This window comes from Pangasianodon hypophthalmus, chromosome 17, assembly GCF_027358585.1.
Source record: "Pangasianodon hypophthalmus isolate fPanHyp1 chromosome 17, fPanHyp1.pri, whole genome shotgun sequence".
In the NCBI taxonomy this organism is placed as follows: domain Eukaryota; kingdom Metazoa; phylum Chordata; class Actinopteri; order Siluriformes; family Pangasiidae; genus Pangasianodon; species Pangasianodon hypophthalmus.
Genome location: NC_069726.1, coordinates 18,366,909 through 18,391,860, shown reverse-complemented (window position 1 = coordinate 18,391,860; position 24,952 = coordinate 18,366,909). Strand labels below are relative to the sequence as shown.

The following is a 24,952-nucleotide window of genomic DNA, read 5'->3' as shown; positions in this document are numbered from 1 at the left end:
TATACTGATCTGATAATAATATCTTTTGAAAATGTGCTCAACAAGCTTCAGTTGCTAAGTCATGTGACATGATGGCAGCAGGCTTTAGGGAATCTTTGTCATGATAGTTAGTCACACTTTTGGTGTAAAACATGACCAAGGCTTGGAAAATATGTCAAATCTAGCATTTCAGGTTAGTTTTTTATGTCCAGATAAACAACAAACATGACAGACTGGTGACAGCAGTTACCTGTTAATGCTTAACTGCTGGTGATGGTTTCTGGCTATAAGTAAGACAGTTTGAATTGGTTGTTTTGTTTCATAGTGTTGCTTCACGTTAACACTTTTAACTAGAACAGATCAGACACGTGAAGTGGAGAATGAACACATACTTCTCTATCCAGTCATCTATAAACAATGTGTTTTGTCTTTGCCCTTTTTTTTTTAAACACGCCATGTTGACAGTTTGCTAATCTGACCAGAGAGGGTGACTGACATGACAAATGTATGAAAGTCTGAAAAGTCTTTCCTTTCTTAAAAAATAATTTATAGAAATGTATGCGGCTGACTGGAAGACGTTGTTGTTGTTGTTGTTGTTGTTGTTGATGATGATGTTGTTGACTGAGAGTTTTACTGTTTAGAAAATAGGAGTAGCTGAAATACTAGTAGCTGATAATGAGTTTTTTTTCTACAGTATTTTTCGAGTGCTTGGTTGGAGCCATTGAAGTACTTTGCATCCGGATTGCAGTCCGCCAATTGACGATGCCTCTAGACTCTAGACACTGATTCACTTTGCTTTCCTTTTATCTGATGTACACATGAAATCCTTCAGAGCTCGTTACTTTATATCAAGCCAGTAGAGAAGCTATGCACCAGATACCTGCTCAGTAGACGGGTTCGGTTAGAATAAAGACTCAAGGCTGGCGGAAATGGATATGTGACTGGATATTTTATGACCACTGTTTATTTCATCCAGCATTCCTTCTTCCTGAGCCCCAATAGTCTTCTTACCGTATCATATTTTGTGATGCAGTTTCCCTGGCAACAGCTTATCTTTACATCATGATCTCTCAATGACTCGACCCAGCCATCCTACACATAGCTGCCTCCCAGACTGCCTGGCATCGAGTCTAGGCATCAGAGTCCAGATTGCATCGAACTCAACCTAAGCCTGACAGCCTTCAACTGCTGGCTCCTGCAGCTCTTATCGTCGACCTGAGCTAAATATAGTTGACAAATCTTCTGGCGTGTGTGTGCTCCCTGTATGCAGAGATAGAAGCTCGGTGTATGTAGGCTTTCTGTGCATCAGTGGAGGTTGCTGACTTCGCCGCTGTGTGCTCTGCCAGGGCTTCAGTGACAGCGACTTCAGTTTGATAAGGCAACTGTGATGGTTCTTAGAAGGAGAAGGAGAAAGAGAGTCTGACAGAAAGAGAGTGCAACGAAGAGACAGAGGCTGTGGAGGCGAGTGAGAAATAAAGCAAGAAGGAGCCAGACAGGCGGGGAAAGGGAGAGAAATGGATAGAACAGGCTTACATCAGGATGTCTGTGCTGATATAGTGCCTCCCTGCTTTTCTACACTCCCCTTATCTTCTATAAGCATGCTTTCACCGTGTGTGTGTGTGTGTGTGTGTGTGTGTGTGTGTGTGTGTGTGTGTCATCCTGAGGCACATCTGTCTTCTCATAAGGGTTGGAATGGATGTATTAGGATGCACGGTGCACAACTTTTAAGCTGCTTTACAGAACTAACTGTGTGACTTTACCTTTTCCCTGCTCTCATTTTGCCTATTGCTGCATTCGTGCCGTATGGAACGAATCATTAATACAGTACCACCTTATGGAGTTCATGTCAACCTCTGAGCTGTAATTCTGAATCAGAATTTTGGGAGCTTTTTGACAGTCTGATTTCTCCAGCCAAACATTTCATTACATTGGTGGCACGGCGGTACAGCGGCTAACGTTCCACCATGCTCTGATTCGATCCTGAGCTCTGGTAACTGTCTACATGGAGTTTTAGGTTAGGTTAGGTTAGGTTAGGTTCAACTTTATTGTCATTGTCAGAGTAAGAGTACAGAGACAACGAAATGCTGTTAGCCTCCAACCAGTAGTGCAAATAGCAAGTAAGTTAAAATGAAGTAACGAGGTTATGATGCAATAAGTTAACAGCGTACAGGTAAAGGTGAACAATATGATGCATAAATAAAGAGTTAAATAGATAATAATGAGTAAGAATTATGGTTAGTTGAGATAAACAGTATACAGGTAGTTGGAAGCAGCCTGATGCATGCAATATGATGCAGTGGATACATACAGTGGATAAAAATACATATGTGCAAATAGCAATAATGTGCAAATAACAGTAATAATGACAGATAATGCAGTAAAGTTCAAGTACTTGCAAATAATTGCAGATAATAGTAGTGTCTAATGCTAATGTTTAGTTATTAGGTGGAGCCTGGCAGCTAAGTTCAGCATTAGTACATTTTGTTCTCCACATGTCAATGGGTTCTCCGAGGGGTTTCCTCTCACCTTTCAAAAAAATTCCAGTAGGTGGATTGGCTATGCTAAATTGCCCCAAGTGTGAATGAGTATGTATCCCGTGATGGAATACATACTCATACTCCAGATCCACCTCCAGATACATACTCTAGATCCACCACGAACCTGACCAGGATAAAGCATTTAATCAAGATCTATAGATGAATGAATTTCAGTACATAATAATTCAGTACATAATAATCAATGAACATTGTTCAGTGTTTGGGCTGTATGATATATCGTGTGTTAGCGATATAATCCTTACTGCAACATTGAACTCTTACCTTTGCAACAGTCCTGTAGAATTCAAACTCTAACAAAACTTTTTTTGGTGTGTTTCGTGACTATTTGGATTTTCTCAGAGGTTTCATGTCTGGGTATGTTTTAATAAATTATTTTAGCCAAACTAATCCAGGCAAATCACAAACACAATATACAGTATACCTATATGATTATCCCATGATATTTTTGTCCATATATGGTAATGAAACACAACAAAGAAAACTGGGGTGTTAACCTGGTTAAATTACATTATATTTTATTCATTTATTTATATTATATTCATGATTAATTGTCAAAATATCCATGATACTGAAAAAATTTTATCTTCCGTACTTCTATATTGACTATGTCTATTGGTGCTCGTAGTAACAAAGAGCTAATTGTTGTCCTTTATTTTTATTTGTGTCTCAGTGTTATTCCTTTTCACACACAGTTTATTAATTTCTTATTCTTTTTCATCCTCAGTGCAACTAAATATCGTTATGCGTACCTTTGTGAAAATATCATATTTTGATATTTTCCCCCATCTCCAATACCTCTATCATCATCCACCTTTTCTTGCTTTCTTGTTTGTTGGATTCGTGCACGGTGCTTTTCTCCTTTGCTGGTATCAACCAGCACTCAATCTAGCAGCAGCAAGCGACGCGTGTTTATTAGAATGGTTGTCAGGCGCATGATATAAAACTGTCTCTCAAGGCTGAGGTAATAAATAGAACCAACTAAGTGACTTCGTTCTCTATAAAAATGTGAGCAGGAAGGAGAAAGATGATGCTGTTCCTCTACTTTGCATTGGTACATTATTTTAAAGGGATGTAAACAGTTTTCTCTGCTTTATTTGGATTTGGTCTTTGTGCTGCAAGGCTGCAGTCTGACTGTAGATGCATCAGTGTGCAGTTTATGACTCTGGCCAGGTATTATACCTTTTATATATTTTGAAAAAGTGCAAGGTTAGCACTGTGTTGTGATTCCACACCCTCTTCTTTTTAAGATTAATTCATTCCGCATGAGCGTACATTCAAGCTCTAGGTTTAGATCTTTACAGCAGTAATTAAGAAATATATATTTTGAACAAATCTATAATAAAAAAAATATTTTAGTTGAAATACAGTCAATTGGACCTAAAGGCTGACCAGTCAGCCGCTTTCATGAACACACACACACACACACACACACAGGCAGTGCAGGTACACAGTGTAGGGTCCCCCATTCTCTCACCCATCGACTCCTCTTCTTACCTTCTTTTTTCTTTCTTTTTAACTTTTTTCTCCCTTGTTCTTTTTTCTCTTTTCACAATTTGTTTGTATTCTCTTTCTTGCAGTTCTCAATTTTTAATCCCTTTCTTTCTTTCTTTCTTTCTTTCTTTCTTTACTTTGTCCTTTTGTCTCCTTTCCTTTTCTCTCTCTCTTTCTTTCTTTCTTTCTTTCTTTCAGTAAATGCAAATCTACTTTCATAAGAAAAAAGCAGAACAGAAACAGGATGTTGGAGGTGACAGTTTGTCACGAAGGATCCAGATGTGAATCAGAAAGACAGGATTGGTTAAGAGAATAAATGAATGAAGCGGTCTATTCTGTATGCTAGTTTCTACAGCTTTGTCTCTGGATTCATTCATAATGTCGATGTTTCATTGTTGTAAGACTACAGGATGGGAATGACTTTTTGCTCACTATGAAATGAACTCTGTTGACAGATAAAAGAAGAGCTGGGGAGAAAAAAAACCTGCTGAAATCACTTAAAAATGCATTAGGCCTAATTCCAAAATGTCCATGTGCAGATCTTTGCTGTGGAGAAACACTATGCTTTTGAAGTGCTATCCAGGCAATATAGCCTCCATGGAGGGCTGAGAGAAGAGCCTAATTTCCTCTGAGTTCAGAGAGAGGGGTTTACACACCGAGTCCCGAGTCAAAAAGCCAGTGAAAAAGCGTTCAGCTGTTGAAACATGGATATCGTCTGCTTCAGCCCAGGTGGAAAGTCCATAACCATCCTGTCACACACAGTTTCAGTTTCACGCTTTGTATGTTTTTCCTGTGTGTGACCTGTTGAGCATTTGGTATGGAAGTGTGATGGCAGTGGATGTCTGTTTTAAGTCAATGTGGGCAAAATGAACTTCCTGAAAATGATGTTGTGTAGTAATAACATAGTCCTTTTCCTGATAGTAGTATCAGGGCTCTCTCATGTAAAGTAAAGACATGATTGATTTCACGTCTCAGGCTCACAGTCTTGCCATAGGCTACATTCAGCCCGCAAGCCGAAGTGGATAATTCATGTTTACTCCCCAGATCAGATTTTTTTTCGTTAGGCAGTTCACATCGACTTTGTAATGTGCTCAATATCCAGCAGCAGTCTAATCAGGTTACGCTCCTGAACTGACCTGCGTGTGCAGAAAGGTGAACAAAGAACCTGAAGGTGCGATCATGTGAAAATAGAAAGCACACATTTAGGAGAAGGACTGATAATTCAATTCCATTTTATTTCTGTACTGCTTTGAACATTGTCTCAAAGCAGCTTTACAGAAATCCGAACGCAGATTTAGAGCGTCAGGATGAATCAGGACGTTCAATGCAAATCTATTATGTGACTCGGCAGTGTTAATAGAAACGACATGAATTGTAACTCGCGTCTTAGTTTGCTTCTTATTTCATGCTATTAATCTCACCTTTTGGACATTCTCACCACTTCTTTTTCTTCTTTCCATGATGTGAGTCTCGAGAAGTAAGGAATAAAGTTGCTTTTATTGCACTCACTTTGATTATTGTTTGGTCCAAGTTGTGTTAAAGTTATGTTAATACTTTGTTTTTGATACTTTTAAACTTGCAGCCTGTAACTCAGACAGGGACACGGGAAGGTGTTTTACATTGTGGGGGAATTTTAAGCAGCACACACGCGACGTTATATGCTATGTCTTCGGTAATTTTGGTTCAAATGGGCTCTTGAGGAAATCTGATATTGTCTTTAGCAACACTGTAGCTGTAACTCGCTTAGGCAGGTAGCTGGTACTCTACCAAGCTGACTTATTTAAATATTGCATGGCTTCACGTCAATCACAAGTGCTGACATCAAATGTGATAGGTTGATATCGGTTTGGCGAAAATATAAATAAAGCTTAAAATACGTTAAAAAAAACTAGTATGATTCGAACTCAAAAACTCAAACTCAAATGACATAACTCAAACTCAAAAACTATTCAAAATACTCCATTTTGAGATGTGTTTATTTATTAGCTTGTTTATCTATACATTATTGTTATATTTTAGCATCCTCAGCACTCCCACTTTCCGCATCCTTTTTGCTTCCAAGGTAACTGCAGTCAACATACATAAAACTCGCCAGATTTATCACTCGAGAAAATGTTGCAGCTGAGATTATGACGAATATGGAGTTGGATTGTCATAAAAATCGGGATCATTCGCATGAATCAGCTTGTTTAGACTAAAGCTGCCAGATCTATGTCGTATGAGAATTTGATTTCAGTACCACATATAAAAATCTGAAATTCATTCTGACTCTTGCTGTTCACAGTCATCAAAGAGACAGATCTGTATCACATATGAGGATAAAATACAAGATTGGATTGGAGTTCATGTTTTGTCTATCACGTTGTTAGAATATATACACTACGTCTGCTCTCAGACTGCCTGTGTATTCTGAAAGGCTCAGTCTCTTCCTGTCTGATGTAACACCGATTTATCAGAAGTAGTGATGATATATTTCTTTTGCCTCACCGTTTTGGCTGTGTATAAATATAGCTTGTGTATCAACATGTAATTTTACACGTCCACTTAAAAAAGAAGGGGAGCATTTGAAAGCAGCAACGTGTGATTGACATTCACCGGGCAAACTTCAGCTGATAGCTTTCTAGATGGAAAGTCAATCTGCAGCACATAGCGAGCTCCGAAGCGGGCAGGAGGTAAATAGAACGGCACAAGCAGCAAAGAAAAATGTCAGTCATCTGAGCTCTCCATCAGCAGAAAAAAAAAAAAACTATATTAATACTTGAACCAGCCTGTGTTCCAAACTTTGCCTGAGGGCAAAAAGAAATTAAGGAAAAAATAAATAAAAATAAATAACTACTACTACTACTACTACTACTAATAATAATAATAATGATAAAAATAATAATACTAAGTCAAACCGTCACAGTTTGACATTAATGCTAGGTTCTTTTTAATGGCTGGTGAGATAGAGTTCCTTTCATTCATTTTCCTGTACTTTTTTATTTTTATGAAAAAGAAGGAGAGAGTATGATGGACTGATGTCTGGCAGGCCACAATGCAGGTTTAAAATCTGACATGGTCTCCAGGGCTTTGAGGCGAGCGAGGGAAGAGTCTGCGATTAGTTCCCCCTCCTTTTTCCTCATCCTCAGCTCAGAAGCCTCCTTTATCACTGCTGACATTCAAATCAGTGGCTGGAATACTGAGAAGCCGGCCATGGCACCCCCGCCTCATCCTACCTCTCAATCTCACACAGCCAGCCTTCCTCTGCCTGGCTGAGATTAGCTTTAAAAAATAGACTCAGATAGCAGAGATTGTAGCTGCAAAGTTGTTGCCACAAAAGGACTGTCTTTTAATTCATTTTCACATTCATTGAATCCTCAGGCAAATGGGGAGGGCATCACTATTTTTTTTTTGTTATTTCCTTTTGTATAGAGACATAATGTTTAATGCATTAATGCGCTGCACATCCCTTTTAACCGCTTACCTCTGTGCACTTTGCTCACCTCACAGGAAGTCGCTCCATCAACGGCTGCATATAATTAAAGCATTTCACGTGCGCGCTTTTGAAAGAGAACAACAGCATCGTGGCGCCTCTTTTAACATGCCATCACCTCATACGTGTCCAGGATGACCCTTCACCTCCTCTCATCTCAGACACACTGCTATACATAACACCAGGATTACATTTCCAGTATTGGCTCGCTATAGGTGCTCTTTCAGAGACTCTCAAAGCAATAGGCCTAAAAACATATATATTTTTTTCAGTCTGTCCAACCGTGATTCATGTTCTGGAACAGCTCGGTCTCTAACCGGGGTTATGCTTCTGAAGTTCATCTGCTTTTAATGTATTCATTGGCCACTGCTGAGCCGGCCTGAAAAAATCAAGCGCAAAAAAATGAGGCGATTTGAGACGTGACCTACTAGTAATGAGTCGTTTTCTTTTCTCGTAATCCGTCATTTTAAGGAATCCTTGAGAGCTCAGACGTTTTGGCGCGCAGCCTCAAATAGCAGAACAAACACGGACAAACAAAGAGCTTTTCAGTTCCAGATGTATTTTTTTTTTAAGAGAACAAGACTCATTGCTCAGGGAAAGAAAAAGATGATTTTTCTTGAGTGTTATTTAATTATTATTGGTGCATGAATGTTTGAAGGGTAAATTAATCACACTAAATTAATCAGCACTGCTTGATGTTTTTCTAAAAAAAAAAATACTTGACATCCGTGTGTTTTCACCACTGTTGGCCCTTTTTCACCATTCCGACTTTGATGACAGGATCTCCGGCTCGTTTTGCTGTTGGTGTTTTGATGGGTGACATAGCATGAATAATAGCAGCTGAAAATTGCCTCTTCTTTTCCGTTTGGTTTTACTCTGTGGCTTGGCCGTGCGATACTTGATATGAGAAAGTAGTTGCGGATGAAACGTTAAGGGGATTTTCGTCCCCTTTGGGTTGACTATCATTTGTAATTTTGATGTCACGTCTCATGTTATCAAAGAGAACGTTCCATATGGAAATGTCAGAATCATGCAGTAACATGCATGGCTTTGTCGTGACGTTGAGACGGCTGGTGCAGTCAAACACAATTTGACATGGAGGCTTCAAAGGTGTGTATGTATAGAAGCTCAGAGATGAGTGGTTTTCACTGTAATTGGAACCTACAAATCACTCAATGATGGTGATTAAAGTCTACAGAATTTGAGAAAGAAAAAAGAAAGCTACAGAAAGGCTGTTGCTATGAATTAGACGCTTTAGAGAAGTGACCTGCCTGTTCTCATTAAGAGTTCAGTCATTAGTTAGGAGTGTTTTTTACTTGCATCAGTTCATTTTGTTTTAAAGCAGCTCATTACCTTTAATTGGGCATGGTCTTGTAATGACATTAACTATTTTTATCCAGTTCCTGGTATGGTGCTCTTGCTTTTGCCCACAAATTAGCACTTTGTCCTGATCCATACAGGTCCTTGTGTATGAGCTGTTACTATAGAAACAATAATGTATCATAGGGAATGCATTAATATAAACCTATCTTTCATGTTACAGCTGGAACTACTGTCCATGTTGTGTGGTTATACAAAAATAAACTAAAATAAATAACAAAAACACCTTCTGCACACCTTCTGACCAATCAGATTTGAGAATTCAACTGCACTTTGGTATAAGATAATGTAATCGTAATGTATGAATGTAATGTTTGTCATATATATGTGTATATATATATATGTGTGTGTGTGTGTGTGTGTGTGTATGTATGTATGTATATAAATATAAATATATATATATATATATATATATATATATATATATATATATATATAAAGCAGCTGATTAGAATTAAAATTTTGTCATGAATCTTTAAAGTTATAATGTTTAAATTTATTACAGCATTGTAGGTCTTCCCTCCCTTTCTGTGTTCAATAATTTATTTTTGTAGTCATTAAATAAAATATAATAAATTTGTTTTCTTTGCAGGTTTTTTAAATGCAACACACTTGTTTATATAACCTATATATCATGATAAATATCATGTATTGTAGAAATGTCTTGTCATAACACCAACCCGTATAATAGACTATACAATCACCATCCACTTTATTAGGAACACCTGTACACCTGCACCTTTATGCAGTTATCTACTCAGCCAATCACGTGGCAGCAGTGCAATGCAAAAAAAAAAACAAAAAAATCATGCAGATACAGGTCAAGGGCTCCGGTTAATGTTCACATGAAACATCAGAATGGGGAAAAGGGTGATCTCTGTGACTTTAACATGTGTGGCATGTTGTTGGTGCCAGATGGGCTGGTTTGAGTATTTCAGAAACTGCTGACCTTCTGAGATTTTCACACACAACTGTTTCTAGTGTATATACAGAATGGTGTGAAAAACAAAAAAGCATTGAGTGAGCGATAGTTCTGTGGGTGGAAATGCCTTGTTAATAAGAGAGGTCAGAGGGAAATGGGCAGATTGGTTTAAGCTGTCAGGAAGGATATAATAACTCATATAATCACTCTTTACACCTGAGGTGAGCAGAACAGCATCTCAGCATGCACAAAACATTGACCTTTAGGTGGATGGGCTACAACAGCAGAAGCCCACTCCTGTTTCCACTCCTGTCCACCAAGAACAGCAACCTGGAGCTATCATGGGCACAGACTCACAGAAACTGGACAGTAAAAGATGAGAAACAAATCCCCTGGTCTTTTTCCACACGATTGGCTGATTAGATAACTGCATGAATGTGCTGGTGTTCCTAATAAAGTGGATGGTGAGTGTATATGGTTGAGTTTATTTGGCATTAACGTGAACATAGTGACAATTCATAAAGCACAATGGATAGAATGTGTAGTGCATGTTCATACAAAATTATAACAATGTGTATAAAGCCTCATGAGTGTTTACTATGTAGGCGTTCATAGTTCATTATTGCTATAGCCTTTATAGAAAGTGTCACCCGTAGTGTTGGTCTATAAACCAATATAATTCATAAAGCATGACCATCATTGTAAAAAGTGACATTCTTTCCTAAATAGCAGTTGTTCTCTGTGTTTTATTTGTCCTTTATATGTTGTAATCATTCTGAGTTTCTGGAAAACAGATGGCTAGTTTATTGTGGTGCTTAAATTCTAATGAATAAATCCCCACAGCAGACAGCCTCATTTTAGCTGTAATAGACAGCTTGGAAGTGTTGGCTCATTTTAGCTGGAAAAAAAAAAAAAGAGAGATTAAACAGCAATGTTTACAAGCGTTCTCCATACCAAATGTAGTGGTTGCGGAAACTGGGCAGCCTTTCTGAAAGTCTGTAAAGTTAGTCCAATACAATCAAGTGCAATTACATTTTTATTAGGATTTAAAGTTAATATCCTATGAGATTCTCAAATGGCAGAACATGGCAGGTGCATTGGAAGCATGCGTTGGAAAAGATGTGCAAATATTACATATTAGTCATATGGTACTCTGTGGCCTATTTCGCTCTAATTTCATTTTACTAGCTAGTTCTTCTCAATCACACGGACAGTGTGGGATGGCAAGGCCTGAAATGCTTTCTGAGTCCTGTGAAGCCACCACTATCTTTTCACATTGCGGCGATCGAACAGGCTCGGAGGAGACCCGAACCGCCTACTTCCTTATACATTAGCTAACAGATAGGGCTTGTGAATGTCATGTAACACTGCTGTGAGCCGCACTGATCTGCATTACTTGCTGTGTAGGAGGCATTAAGTAATAAAACATCACAAAGAGTGCTGTTATAAGAAAAAAAATCACGTCTTGAAAGTGATTTATTCCTCTCATACTACAGCAATCTGCCAACGATTACATAATTTATTAATTAAAGCATTACACATAATACTTTTCATTTCAAATCATATGTAATGTTGAGGAATTTCCACAAAACAAGTACCGTCTTGTTCTTGCTTATGTCGTGACAACTATAAACAGTCGTTCCCTCACCAGCCTGTCTGTTTGCCTGTCTCTTGAAGTTAGTAAGACAGAAAACACAGCTAGTCATTTTACTGAGAAACTCAAGCAAAAATCGCAGAGTTCTCTGTCCTGAAGACTTCCCTGTGTCGGAAACTTTAAAGGAACAGCTTCACCTCTGACTTTTACAAAGCACTGAGCCTGGAGACTCCTTCCAAAAATGCTTTGGTTAATGTGTTTGAATACGTCTGCATTATGGGTAGAAAATAAAATAAAAACAGAATGGAGAAGAAGAAGCAGATATTTGCCACTTATTTTCAGTTTCTAGATCGTGATACAGCACTATGAGGTATTAAAACTGACCAGTTTTCCATAGAAAAAAAACAAATGGAGACGAGTGTGTATATGATGTTTTGTATACATATAATTTCTGTATCTGACTATAGAAACCCCCAGAACCCCCATACAGTTTTTCTGCATAGAGAAATAAAAGAGGGAAGCAATAAGATCTTTGATGTGTCACAGTCACTGAAAGGCTTCGGTTTCAGCAATAAGACACAAAAATATTACTTTCTGCTTCATATTTGAAAACATCTGAATAGCTCCTGCTATTTTCGTTCCTATGAGTTGGGTTACTTAATGAGCCCCCGTTATTTATTTTAAATGAGCGACTTACGTTTGCAAGCATGCTTCTCTCTCACGCTCTCTCTGCCTTTCTCTCTCTTTTGTGCACTCGCTCTTTCTTTTTTGCTGTTGGTATTAACATACAGTAATTATACAGTTATTTGCATTTCCACACCCTGTGAACGTATTGCAAGCTTTAACAGATAAGACAAGATCATATTCTCTGTTCTTCAGGTGTTACGGCGTTAATTGTGCTCGCAGAATCGAGTGCAGGTCTGAATAAGTGCTCATTCAGCTCCTGAGCTTTCTTACTTATTTACTGTCTTTAATATTCATTCTCCTGTTAGTTTTGTGGCTATGGATTGAATAAAAGGCCTGAGGAAACTATAACATGTAATAAATCTACGTTACACAGATAACCTACCTTTTTTTTGGATAGATATTTTTGTCACTGATTACTGGCATGTAATTAAACCTCTAGTTGTCCATTTGTGAATTACGCATGAGCTTCCGCTGACAGGGTGGAGAAATCAGTAGCTTGGGTGCATAAGACAAGGACATTTCCTGTCTGAGTAATTAGGATTAACGACCAGAAAAGGGAAAAAAATACTCCGTATTGTCTTTAGCAAAAAAAGGTTTTCATTTGGAATGCATATTTAAAACGTAATGCACTTCACAACTGTGTAACGGACCTCGATGCTGTAACTACAGGACACATTACTCGTTCCGAATCCCACCACCTGCTGCACTACACACATCAGCTGAAGTGCAATCTTTTCTTATCTGTTTCTTTTTTCTTTCTTTTCACTCGATTATCCATGAAAACATCTTTGATTGTAGCTCTGTCTCAGCAAAATGTAAAGCCAAATTGCACTTTTTACATCAAGTCATTAAATAGAATGTGAACCAGTTTTGTGCAGGCAATATGGCCGATCGATCCCACAATTCAACCCTTCATGACATTGATTCTCAAGCACTGAATGTTTCGGTGGAAGCCAGGCTTCCCACCCTGTGGATTAGACTCCCAGTTAGATTCCTGGTCATCTATCATCAGGATTAAAACTCAGAATCTTTCAAAAATAAAGGGAAGTCTTAGACGACTGAGTGAGAAACAGTATTTCACTGGGTTGATTTATAACTCAGAAGGTAATGACCATTGACTTAAATGACTCCTTGTCACTACAAATGAATCCTGGAATTGCCGTTGCTTCAGCTTGAGTCATTTTGCTTTGCTATAATGTGCTTTCCCTCATTTAAAATCTACTGAGCCTGTGATACTCTGCACCATTTTATTCTTTCCTCGCATTTTTTGCTCTTTGAAGCTATAGAACATGAAGGAATAATATCTCAGCTTTAGCGCTTTAATAGAATTTTTTTGCATTTGCAATACAGCAGCAGAAGGGCATTCTTCCTTCATTTGAAACTCTTGCTTGTTGTAATCTCTCAGCGCTGTTTTTGTGCTCAGTTCTGTTGACATCTTGATGTCCTTGTCACCTCATTGCAGCTTTAATCTACCTCACTCTGAAACCACTTAAAGGCTCACGAAAGTGCCTAATCGTAAGCCAGGAAATTGTTTTAGCTCCACTTGAAGAAGTGCATGCTATAAGTCTATAAAAACGGTACTGATTAGTGATGTGTGGAACTGATTTGGATTGCAAAAAAAAGCAGACACCCACTGTTGCTGAGGAAAGCTACGCTGCGTTCAAAGTCCTTAGTATTGGAGTTTGAAGTGGTGATTATCTAATGGAAAGCTCTGGAGACAGTTTTGGGAGATTATCTCATTCCCAAAGCAGATGTATTCTTTCTAGAATAATATGTATGCTTCTAACGTGCCATGGCCTCACACTTTTTGTATTTAGCCTTGTGCTAGGATAGCCTAAAGACCTAGATGTGGGATTTCTTTCTAGAAAGAAGCAAAAAGATCTGCAAATTAAATAAGAAAATTTTAAGCGTGAAATTAGTAAAAATGCGTAACAGGTTTAATAGTCTTATATTTTGGTTTATCTAGCCCTAACCCTAACCCTATGTCCATTTGACTATATTCAAGATATTTTCAACGTCTAATGCCGAGTTCACACTGCACGATTTTAGCCCGATTTTTCACTTGAAATCGCCCACGAATGCCTGAAATCGGAGGCAAATAGGTGCTCGTTCATGCGAGTGACAATCACGCAGTGTGAATCATCAAAGACGTGATCTGAGAGAATCACCGATGTGTCGCCGACGCTCGTGAAATATTTGGCATGCTAAATATCTGGACCTGTCGGCGATTCAAAATTCTGCTGTGTGAAGTGAGTTCTGACTGAAACAAACATCGGCGATGACCTCCAGCCAATGAGAGGCTGGGGAGGAGTTGTAGAATATCAGAAAACATGGCTCCGGTGCCGAAAAAGGCTCCTTCTCGGTCTATTTGGACCCAAGAAATGGAGGAAAGCTTGGTCGAACTTGGGCAGGAGCACCCATGTATTTTTGATGTTTTGTCTGAACTGTACCACAACAGAGTTCGAGAAAGGAAAAAAAAGTCTCCCCAACCATTTCCTCCTCCATAATCTTTTTTCTTTTTTGCCCTTTCGCTGCAAATCAGCGCACAGACCATTTGGATCGCGAACTTCTTGCGGGGAACCATTCCCAGTCTCGCGCGAGATCTCTGATCTCACGTGTGATCTTGCGTTATTTCCTCATCACTTCTCGCGTGCATTTGGTTGTGAAACGTAGTTTGCGAGCCAGACAGAGTTGTCGGCGATTCTTTCTATTGTAAAGTCATGCAGTGTGTAACCTCCTGTCGCCGATCCATAGCGCAATGTGAACACAGCAGCGACTGAATGCTACCCCAGATAGTCGTGCAGTGCGAAAACCACGATGATCCGACGACTTTGAAAATCGTGCGGTGTGAACTTGGCATAAGATGTCATTTTTTTTATTTAGGTGTAGGTCGTGGCATTATGTTTTCAGGTTGTCTGTACGTACGTCCATCCATTCTTGTTCCTGTCCTTCTCGTTAGTGCGATATCTCAAGAACAAGTGGTTGAATATTTGCTGGATTTATATGGAATTGATCCAAAAAGGGCCAAAAGGGTCAGAGCAAGGTCAAATGTCTGTTTTTTTTTCCCTTCCTGTTTGAGGTATATTTAAAGAATATATCATGCATAAAAATTGGTAACAAAAGGACCAGGCTTAGACTTATTGGAGGAGGAGGCATAACCATTGACACCATTGGCACAGAGTTCTACTTGTTTTGCTATTTAAAAAAAAAATAAGAATGTTTAATGAGAAATAGTTTTTCCTATTTGAGTGACAAATTTGAATTATATTGTGTAATGTTAATTTTGCTCATTTTTTTTAATAGCAATAATTTAGTTCACTGCTGTTACTTTAATTAATGACAGATTTTTTTTTTCTCTGTAACTGTAATTTTTTTTTTTAGGAAATCTAAAATGTGTTCTTTTTGGCTGACACATGTAGGCAGATGACATAAAACCTAAGCTAATGTAAGACATAATATGATAAAAATCTATGCAACTCGTACTGTATAGTTAAAACTGTCTAGAATGTGAGGAGGGTGAGATTTAAATGGCAGTCTATTGAGTATACACTTCACACAAACAAGTAAAAAAAAATGCATTGCATAAGAAGGATGACTGAAAACTTTTTTGAAACGGCTTTTAGTCTGAATTGGCCTTGAGTCAAAATCCATTTTTTACTTAAAGCTCCGCTGAAGGACGAGATGCAGTCCGTCAAAGCTGTTTCAGAACCGTTTTTTTCTCTTCTGAGTGAGTCTTTTATGTGCTGTTATATTTATGACAAAGATGGAGAGCATTCATATCATTATTTGTTATTGTGGGTACATTTTACTTCTTATGTGTTTGGTAAATGTTCTAGATTTGGGAAGCTAGCCACAGTGGCTTGATGTGGTATTCCTGCTGTCTGTCTGCAGGTTTGGGCCAGCAGCTTCCTGCCTAATGAACCCGCGCTGGCTGAACGCTGTCAGAGGGAATATAAACAGAAGCATGGAGAGCCCATGCTGCTGCAGTACGCTCGCATGGAGGCCCAGGCACAGGTAACAGAACAGATAGACATGGACATTAATACAGTAATCTAATCACACATTTGCTCCGGGTCACTCGATTCTAGACAAATCCTGGAGGGATATGATGAGGATGTAATGTACAGGGCTGCAAAAATATGTAGTAAAATGATGACATGTTGGATAATAATGTTCAGTTGCTTGCTGTTATAATGAAATCTGTGTAATGTACTTTACTGTTTGTAATAGATATAATTCAGCAACATGGCTTGTATTAACAGAGCATTTTAGTTTCACTGTTCCTGGATCAGCATACTGTATAAAGCAGTCTGGTCCTGAATATAATATATTGCACTCATATACAATAAACACTGCTATAATAATTAAGAAACAATATTTATGTGTTATAGTATACTTATCCAGATGACGCTAGCATCTCTTTTTAGCTTGTATTAATTGGTTTCTATGGCTTCAATCGTATGTTTTTATTCATCATCTTTTGGGTATAATGGAAATGTAAAATTGTGGAAAAAACTCACTACATTGCCATAACGGCATATAGGATAAGAGTGTTCAGTCATTTCTAACTGGACAAAATAATGAAATCTGAACAATGCTTTGCTATGTTCCCTTTTAGTATTACTCAGTGATTTCTTTCAGCAGGTATTGAAAAAAAGGCTGGTATTAGCAGAAAACATCTTATTTTAGAGCTTTTGTTTGTGCATCAGCTCTTCAGATAATGATCATAGACCACTTTGATCTTCAGTATCACGATAAGGAGGCCAGTACTACAATGAGCAAGGAAAATAACACTTTAGGACACACTGTTATAGGAAAATAATCAATGACAGAGTGGTGTGAGGGCTGTTACCACCCCGAAGTTGATTATTTCCCTATAACAGCATGTCCTGAAGCCTTTTCCTCCACAGCAGTTTGCCAATGATTACAATTTTACAATTTATTTATAAAAGAATGACAGAATACATTTATATTTACATTTAATGTTGTGAACCATCCCTGAAGTTACTTCCTGTTATCACTTATGTTAGAGCAGCATTCCCTCACGTTCTCTTGAAGTTATTAAGACAAAAATATGCAGCTTGTTACAGAGAAACTGCCTTTCCCATGGTGGAAAACTTACTGGCACTGGAGACTCCTTCCATAAGTATTAAATACACAACTACTTATAGAAAACTTCACTGTATTAATGATTACTGATGTTTTTCTTTGTTTTTTCTTTTCAACACTTTTTCAATCTTTTAATTATTAGGCTTATGTGAAGCATCCTCCATGCAAGTCCCTATGAATTAGCTGTTACTATAGAAACGATTACGTGTTAGAAGGAGCATGTTAATATCAATCTGTGATTTGCCTTGTAGCTGGAACTAGTGCCCGAGCTGCCCTTGTAGAAAATTAATCAGCACCGTCTGACCAATCAGATTTGAGAATTCAGCAGCGCTGTGATATAATATTGAATAAGCAACATGTAGCTCTAGTGTCTGATATATTCAATGATCACTCAAGCATATCCTTATACGAGTTGTTGAGTTTATCCGAGATGACTTGTTAATACAGACCCCGATTTATACCTTTAGCCATCATCTGTCATTTGTCTTTACTTCCCCTCTTAACTCACGCTCTCCGCTGCAGTCTACAGGGGATCAGGAGGCATTAGCATGTAAAGCTGAGCTGGTGATGTGCTGGTAAAGTCCCACCTCTCACCTGGCGCTTGATCATAATAATGCACTTGTGTTTGTGCTGAATTGCTGCAGGAGCAGCGGAGAGGAGCCCGATTCTGCCTCTCTCGCTGCTTTGCGCAATATGTTGCTCAAGCATGGGGAAAAAGCTGTGATTAGCATAATGGTGGAGAAATTACTCACTGCTCGGTTAAATTGCTCAGAAAAGTTGGGTGTGTGTGTGTGTGTGTGTGTGTGTGTGTGTGTGTGTGTGTGCAGACATACTTCATCAGAATGCAAAAAGGCAGGTCGGATTATGAAGTGTGTCGCTACATAATGTCTGTAGAAAGACATACAAATTAGAGGCTTGTGTGGTGTTTATGAAATGAGAATATTACAGCCTCAACACAACAGCAGGACATGTTGTGGATGGGGATGAGTCCATGTGGGTAATAGTTTTCCCCAGAGTGCAGTTTTTCACATGGCTGAAATTCCGGGTGTGTTATTATCAGTGCCATGTAAGGAATAACACACAACAGACCAAGGTATTTACAGGTATTTACATATAAAAGTATGGTCTGAAGTGTGTTATTCCACTTATAGCACAACAGTTTGCCAAAGACTTCACTTTATAATTTATTAATGAATGACACATGACACTTTTGAACAGATTTTAGATACAATTAAAGTTATGGAGAGAGGTTAGTTCCTGTTATCACTTACATTATAGCATTTATAAACATCATTCATCAGCCTAGCTTTTTTCTCTCTCTTGAAGTTAATAAGACAAAAAAAAATCATGTGACTGAGAAACTGGAAAACACAAATTCCCCTGTCCTGAAGACTCCCATGTTCGGAAACTAAACTTACTGACTGTAATGAAGCACTGACACTGGAGACTCCTTCCATAAATGTCTACTAACACAAACAGCACTATGTCAACAATTATACGTTTTTCCTTGTTCAACAAAAACACGTTATTTAATTTATTATATATCCTTAGATTATGTAGAACATCCACTATTCAAGTTTGTTTGTTGCTATAGAAACAATATCAATACTAGAACTAGTACATTAATATAAACCTTTCATTTATGTTACAGATGGAACTATTATCAGAGTTGCTGTTATAGAAAATGAATCATCAAACCTTCTGGTTTGAGAATTGAACCGTGCTGTAGATTAAGCAGTTATATTACTTCCTAGTTCCACTGATGGTTATGAAACTTTTGAAAAACTAGCCTTTGTTTCCACTGGCTTTAGAAATAGCTTAGTTATTTGTGGACAAAGTAAAACTAATAACTGTGAAAGATTTTATGAAATTTTAAAAGCTGGTCTTTTGGCTTTGAGAAGATGTTTACCATGCAAAGTCAAATGTGTCTATATGACTAAATGCAAAACTTTGTGTACCCTTACAATTCAATAAAGGCTAGGTAATTTAGATTATACCAACAACACATTTATTGTGTTAACAAAATAGTTACCAAAAATGGTTAAATAGTGTAGATTACGATATTAGCAGTAAAAAAATTATATGATTAAAAAGTTTAGCATTATTTTTGCAATTTTATGAACATGATGTAATTATCCTAATTTACTTACCCTTTGCCGCTTTGCCTTTATCACTGCCTCCAACGTGTTGCATGTCCTCTGAGCAACTTTTTGGCCCTTTTAGTCTTCTACAAATCAGAATTCAGAAATCTTAATGTTTAGCTTTACTTCTGACTGTTACAAAGCGCTAGCGCTGGAGACTCCTTCCAGAAATATTAAAGAAACTTCATCATATCAACAATTGCACATGTTTTGTAATGAGCATATTAGCTGTCATTACTGCCAGGGCTGCTGTTATAGAAAATTAAACAACACCTTCTGACCAATCAGATTTGAGAATTCAAAAGCACTAATGAAATATAAATGGTGTAAATGAAATACTTACACAGACTGTGCGATGCAAAAAAAATAAATCTATAAGCAGTCTGTAATTCCGTGTCAAATGGCATGCTTTATCAAGTACGTCTAAGATTTCTCACATAAAACGTAATGGAACTTTCCGTCATGTATTAGAGGACTGAGTGCATTATGTCACGCTGTTCTGTAATATCGTGGTGATGAGGCCAATACTGCGCAAATAATTAACCAACAACATGTCTGCTTGTTTAATCTAATTTATGTTGCTCTAAATCACTCTAGTCTGTAATTATGGCTTTCCTCACATGAATATTGAGCTTTCATTGCCACTTTTATGCTTCATTGATCAATTGCGCTGTTTACACTGTCAATCAAGCATCCTGCCATCTCCTTAGACCATTTCCATCACTTCTGATTCCTGGATTATGCTGCAACGGTGATGCATATGGAAGTGCTCTGCATTTTCATTAAGAAGGCTGTGGAGTGTTCATAAAGTGTTTCAGATTTTTGATTTTTTCTAAAGGATGCCATTTCTTTGGTAACAACTCAAATGTCCAACTGTAGTAAAAGTACTAAGAAATATACAAAGCAATCTGCTATCTAATAATTTAGTTCTATACTTTGAATGACTATGTGTAGTATAAAGTAAAATTATTGGTCTCATTCCGTTCTACTATTATCATTAAATATTGACTGAGCTCTGAGAAGTATTGTATATCTTAATAATATGCTGTCCAGAACAGGACGGATGTGTTTAATTTTACTTTTATGTTTGGCTCTGTTTTTGGAGGAGAGCTGTGATTTGGTACCGGAGGGATTGAGAAAAATGGATGTAACTCATCTTGTGCGCTCCTCAATGGCTCCCCCCGACCCAGGAGTTCCCATTATCACTGAGCCGTTATGGCTGACTGGGGCTCCATTTTATCTCTCGTGTGTGGGCAGCAGGGGGTCAGGAGAAATCTGCTGACCAGCTGGAAGTGCCACACAGCCCCTCTGTTGATTCTTCTATGCCTTACCTAGAAACACTCCTCCTTTATTTCTGTGTAGTAGTGGGGAAGATTTTATACACTTAGTGGTTAGCCACTAAGCCACTGTGGTTAGCATGTTAGCCTCGCACCTCCGGGGTTGGGGGTTCGATTCCCGCCTCCGCCCTGTGTGTACAGAGTTTGCAAAAATTGCATTGTGACAATGTCCATTGTTCAAAAAAAAAAAAAAACGCTATACAAAATAAATTGAATTGAATTGTTCTTCCGTGCTTCGGGAGTTTCGGTTTCCTCCTCCAGTCCAAAGACATGTGTTGTAAGCTGATTTGGCATTTCCAAATTGTCCGTAGGGTGTGAATGTGTGTGTGTGTGTGTGTGTGTGAGATTGTGCCCTGCGATGGGTTAGCACCCCAACCAGGGTGTCCCCTGCCTTGTGCCTCGAGTCCCCTGGGATTGGCTCCAGGCTCCCTGCAACCCTGTGTATTATAAGCGGTACAGAAAATGGATGGATGGATGGATACTATATACACGTGGTCATGAATAGTGACTATTCAAGTACTTGTTGTAACCACTCAATTAATTATTAAAATTTAGAAAATTGTTTTCACTTGGCCTGCTGGAAAGGAAAAAAGGCCTATAGTTTTTTGTTAAAATGTAAATCCATGAAATGTGGTTGTTTTTCGCTTTTTTCTGTGGCTTAATCTGAAATGCTGTTCTTTTGGGCACTATGTAGATACTACAACAGAGTCCTATCAAATCCTATAAGTAGTGACCTTTTATAGTAAATAAGAACGCATTATGGATTCTGGCTAATGGTGTGTAAATGGATCTTTGGTCACATAAAAAAATGTCAAATCTAAGCAGATCTCAGTGAAAAGAAAATCTTACTATGGGTAAATACAGACAAAGCATTAAAGCTTATGATAATTGTTCAACCTTTTAAAGTGGCTACAGTTGTGTAGTTGTGTGCACGAGTAACTGGCAGAGCATGATATAAAAAAATACAAAATTATAGAATGTGCTGGATCAAGTGCTATTTTATAAGCTGCTGCAAAATGAAATGATGATATTGCCTGCTTTAGATTATCTTTGCTTTAGAAAGCCATACGTTTTTTTTTTTTTTTTTTTTTTTACCTTGGTGTATATAAGGAAATAAAGCACTAAGGAGCATGCGGTTATAGGAGAATAAACAACGAAGGGGTGAAGTGATGCAGCCTGATGCCAAGTGGAGTTACTGTTACCCTCCTGAAATCCCAAAGTGTTTTATTCCTATTATTCTACAGCAGTTTGTCAAGGATTACCATTATTTATTTATTAAACGACGACACATCATAGTTTTTTTAAAAATCTATTTATAATTGAACATCTGCAAAACAACTTCTTGTTATCACATACTTTACCTCAGACTGTTACAAGGCACTGACACTGGGGACTCCTTCCATAAATGTTAAATAAATGTCGCCTCACAGAAAACATCACCACTTTAATAATTACATGTTTTTAAAATCTGTTTTACTATAGGAAAGATAAGGGATTAGACTGTGTGCATTAATTTAAACCCGTGATTTGCCTTGCAGCCGGAGCTACAGTCAGAGCTGCTGTTTATATTTATAATTCATAAGATCTAATTAGAGATTTCATTAGAGAGAGCATATGATGTGTTACCAGACGTGTTATTTACACATTTAAACTATAATTTGACAAGCTAGCAGTCTGAATTGTCAAAATAACGTATTTTACCATCCAGCATCACTCAAATACATGGTGCATTCCATAAAAATATTTTGGACGGTTTTCATGGCGGCCCTTCTGCTAATCTCGCCATGTGATGGATGCTGTCCACTCTCTTGTGGTGAGTGTGGCTTATTTGCACGCTTCCTCACTAGTGGCTCTTTCACACTCTCGCTTAGCGACGGCCTTTTTCCACGGCCACAATCTGGCCTGCTTTGGCCCGAGCGTGCGCTTTTACACGCTGAGACGATTGGCCTGTCATCACTGACCATCTGCGCACCTGCAGAGAGATTTTGGATCTCCTCTACCCCTGACCCCTGGAAGAATTTTCCTCTGGGGTTGATGTGTCAGAGTTATGAATCAGATTTTTCAAATTTAGGTACTAATTAAGTCCATGTTGGATCTCGGATAAACTTCATGGATTTTGTGTACGTTTGAAATCATGCTGTAACTTGATTCCGCTTGATCTCACCATGAAGAAAAGTTTGTTCTTTCTGACAGGAGAAACAGGGCGATGCTAGCACTATTTGGCCAACTGACAACCCTGAAATGAGAAGAAGAATCCCCCCCCAGGCAAGCCTGGATTGTGTTTGTTTTCTTTTCCACATCTCTGTTGTGAATGGACGGCCAGCTCCCAAACCGTTTTTGACAGGGCATGGGGAGTGGTGAAGGCTGAAAGGCACGGTCATGCTGTGCCTCAGCGCAGCTCATTGTGCCTCCTTCACACGGGAAACACAGCGATCTGTCATTCCTATTGAAAGAGAAGTGGCCAAAAAAGACAGGATGGCTCCAGTTTCGCTCCTTTTTCACCCCCTCTCATTTTCCCCCCTTAGCATTTTTCCATTTTTCTGATAATAAACTGAATGAAACAGCACCTCAGGCTTTTGAGACTGTTCCAGGTTGTATGTCCTCAAATGGACAAATAATTACCAGATGTCTCAATTGGGGGAAAAAAAACCTCTTCATGATTTGCGTAACATTTTTATAGACATTGCCGGATGGATTCCCAGCCACTTATGCACACTTATGCACACCATGCCATTAAAACCTCAGCTCTCTTTCTTTCCATGCAATGCTTGTCCATCATCCTGGATCAGGTCAGTTAAGCATGCACTGTAGCAGTTACACCATGAAGACGGATTTCATCAAGACTGTCCATCTCTCTCTCTCTCTCTCTCTCTCTCTCTATATATATATATATATATATATATATATATATATATATATATATATATATATATATATATATATATATATATATATACATGTACACACATAATATGAAATAACAGCTTAAAAAAGGAGTGCATTAATCTACCACAGATCATGAGACATCTATTGCATCTGTCGTCTTGTATAGTGTATTAAGAACAAACAGGTCATGTTGTACGAGCCTGTCTGGGGCATAGGATGATATGTGTAGTGTGTGACAGGACCTCCTTGTTGCAGTATCAGTGGAGCAGCTTGTGGTTAAGTGCCTTATTCAGAGGGACAGCAGCAGTATGGGTGTGGAGATAGGAAGGTTGGAAACTGTGGCCCTCAGGATTGAAGCCAATTTTCTTCAGTGACCAAAGCTGTAGTAGGCACAACACACACACCTGTGTGTGTGTGTGTGTGTGTGTGGTGTGTGTGTGTGTGGTGTGTGTGTGTTTGAATGCAATTTTAAGCAATACTTCAGCATTATTCAACCTAATCATTTTCTGTTGTGCCTATGGCATTTGTATAATTATCACTGACAAGAATTTCGACACATTTCCCTGTACTGAGAAAAAAAACCCTGTTTACTTGAAAATCACTTATAATGCAACTTGTCTAATGGCAACTTTGCCAATAAAAATGTTTATGTGAAACATATTTTTAAAACACTTCGACAAATTCTTCACTCAAAATTAATTGTAATCAACATGATGAATGTTTGAGTAAAACGGCATACTCGGACGAGTGAGAGTTTGATTTTATACATCGGGATTTGATTGGCTTATAAAAAATGACTGTTCCAAATCAAACATGGAGGTACAAGGCTGCAGTTGATTGTAGAGCACCCCTCGCCTCCCATAAGTAAAGAAATATTCCCGCCTCATGCCCAGTATTTCTGGGATAAAAAAAAAAAAATGGGTTAATGGATTAGCTTTGCACTGGTTACAGCTCATATGGCAGCATCCTCCAGACTTTATTCAAATTCAAATGCTAATTACAAAATGCCAATCAAATGTGCACTGCAATTGCATTTCCTATGTGTGTGTGTGTGTGTGTGTGTGTGTGTGTGTGAGCATGTAATTTAAATTCAACTGCAAAACATATATTCACAGTTGCATTTTCATGAACAACATCGTAGAATGGCTGCCATTAAATTAAAATGCAAATGCAAAGTCCATTTGTCATTTCATTTTCAATGTCTAAACCGATCTGATTCTGTCTATTAAAAAAGCAAGAAAAAAAAGAGCAGTCCTTACATTTGCATTTGCTCGTTCTCATTCTCACGCTCCAACTCGACCAAAAATAAAACACACGTGCAATCCTGTCTGCATTTTCACTGCCACTGAGGTACGTCTGTCAATCAAACACTGTGGATGGGATTTTTTTTGGTGTT

General features: G+C 38.2%; 1 protein-coding gene across 4 annotated transcripts in view; it reads left to right on the top strand.

The window, feature by feature from the left end:
- The window catches only part of galt (galactose-1-phosphate uridylyltransferase), a 93,266-nt gene that overhangs the window by 11,941 nt on the left and 56,373 nt on the right, over positions 1-24,952 (top strand). For all 4 annotated transcript variants that reach the window (XM_034312310.2, XM_034312309.2, XM_026942480.3 and 1 more), the window contains exon 7: positions 15,975-16,097. In XM_034312310.2, coding sequence (XP_034168201.2) covers positions 15,975-16,097 — 123 coding nt within the window. The remainder of the gene's footprint in view (positions 1-15,974; positions 16,098-24,952) is intronic.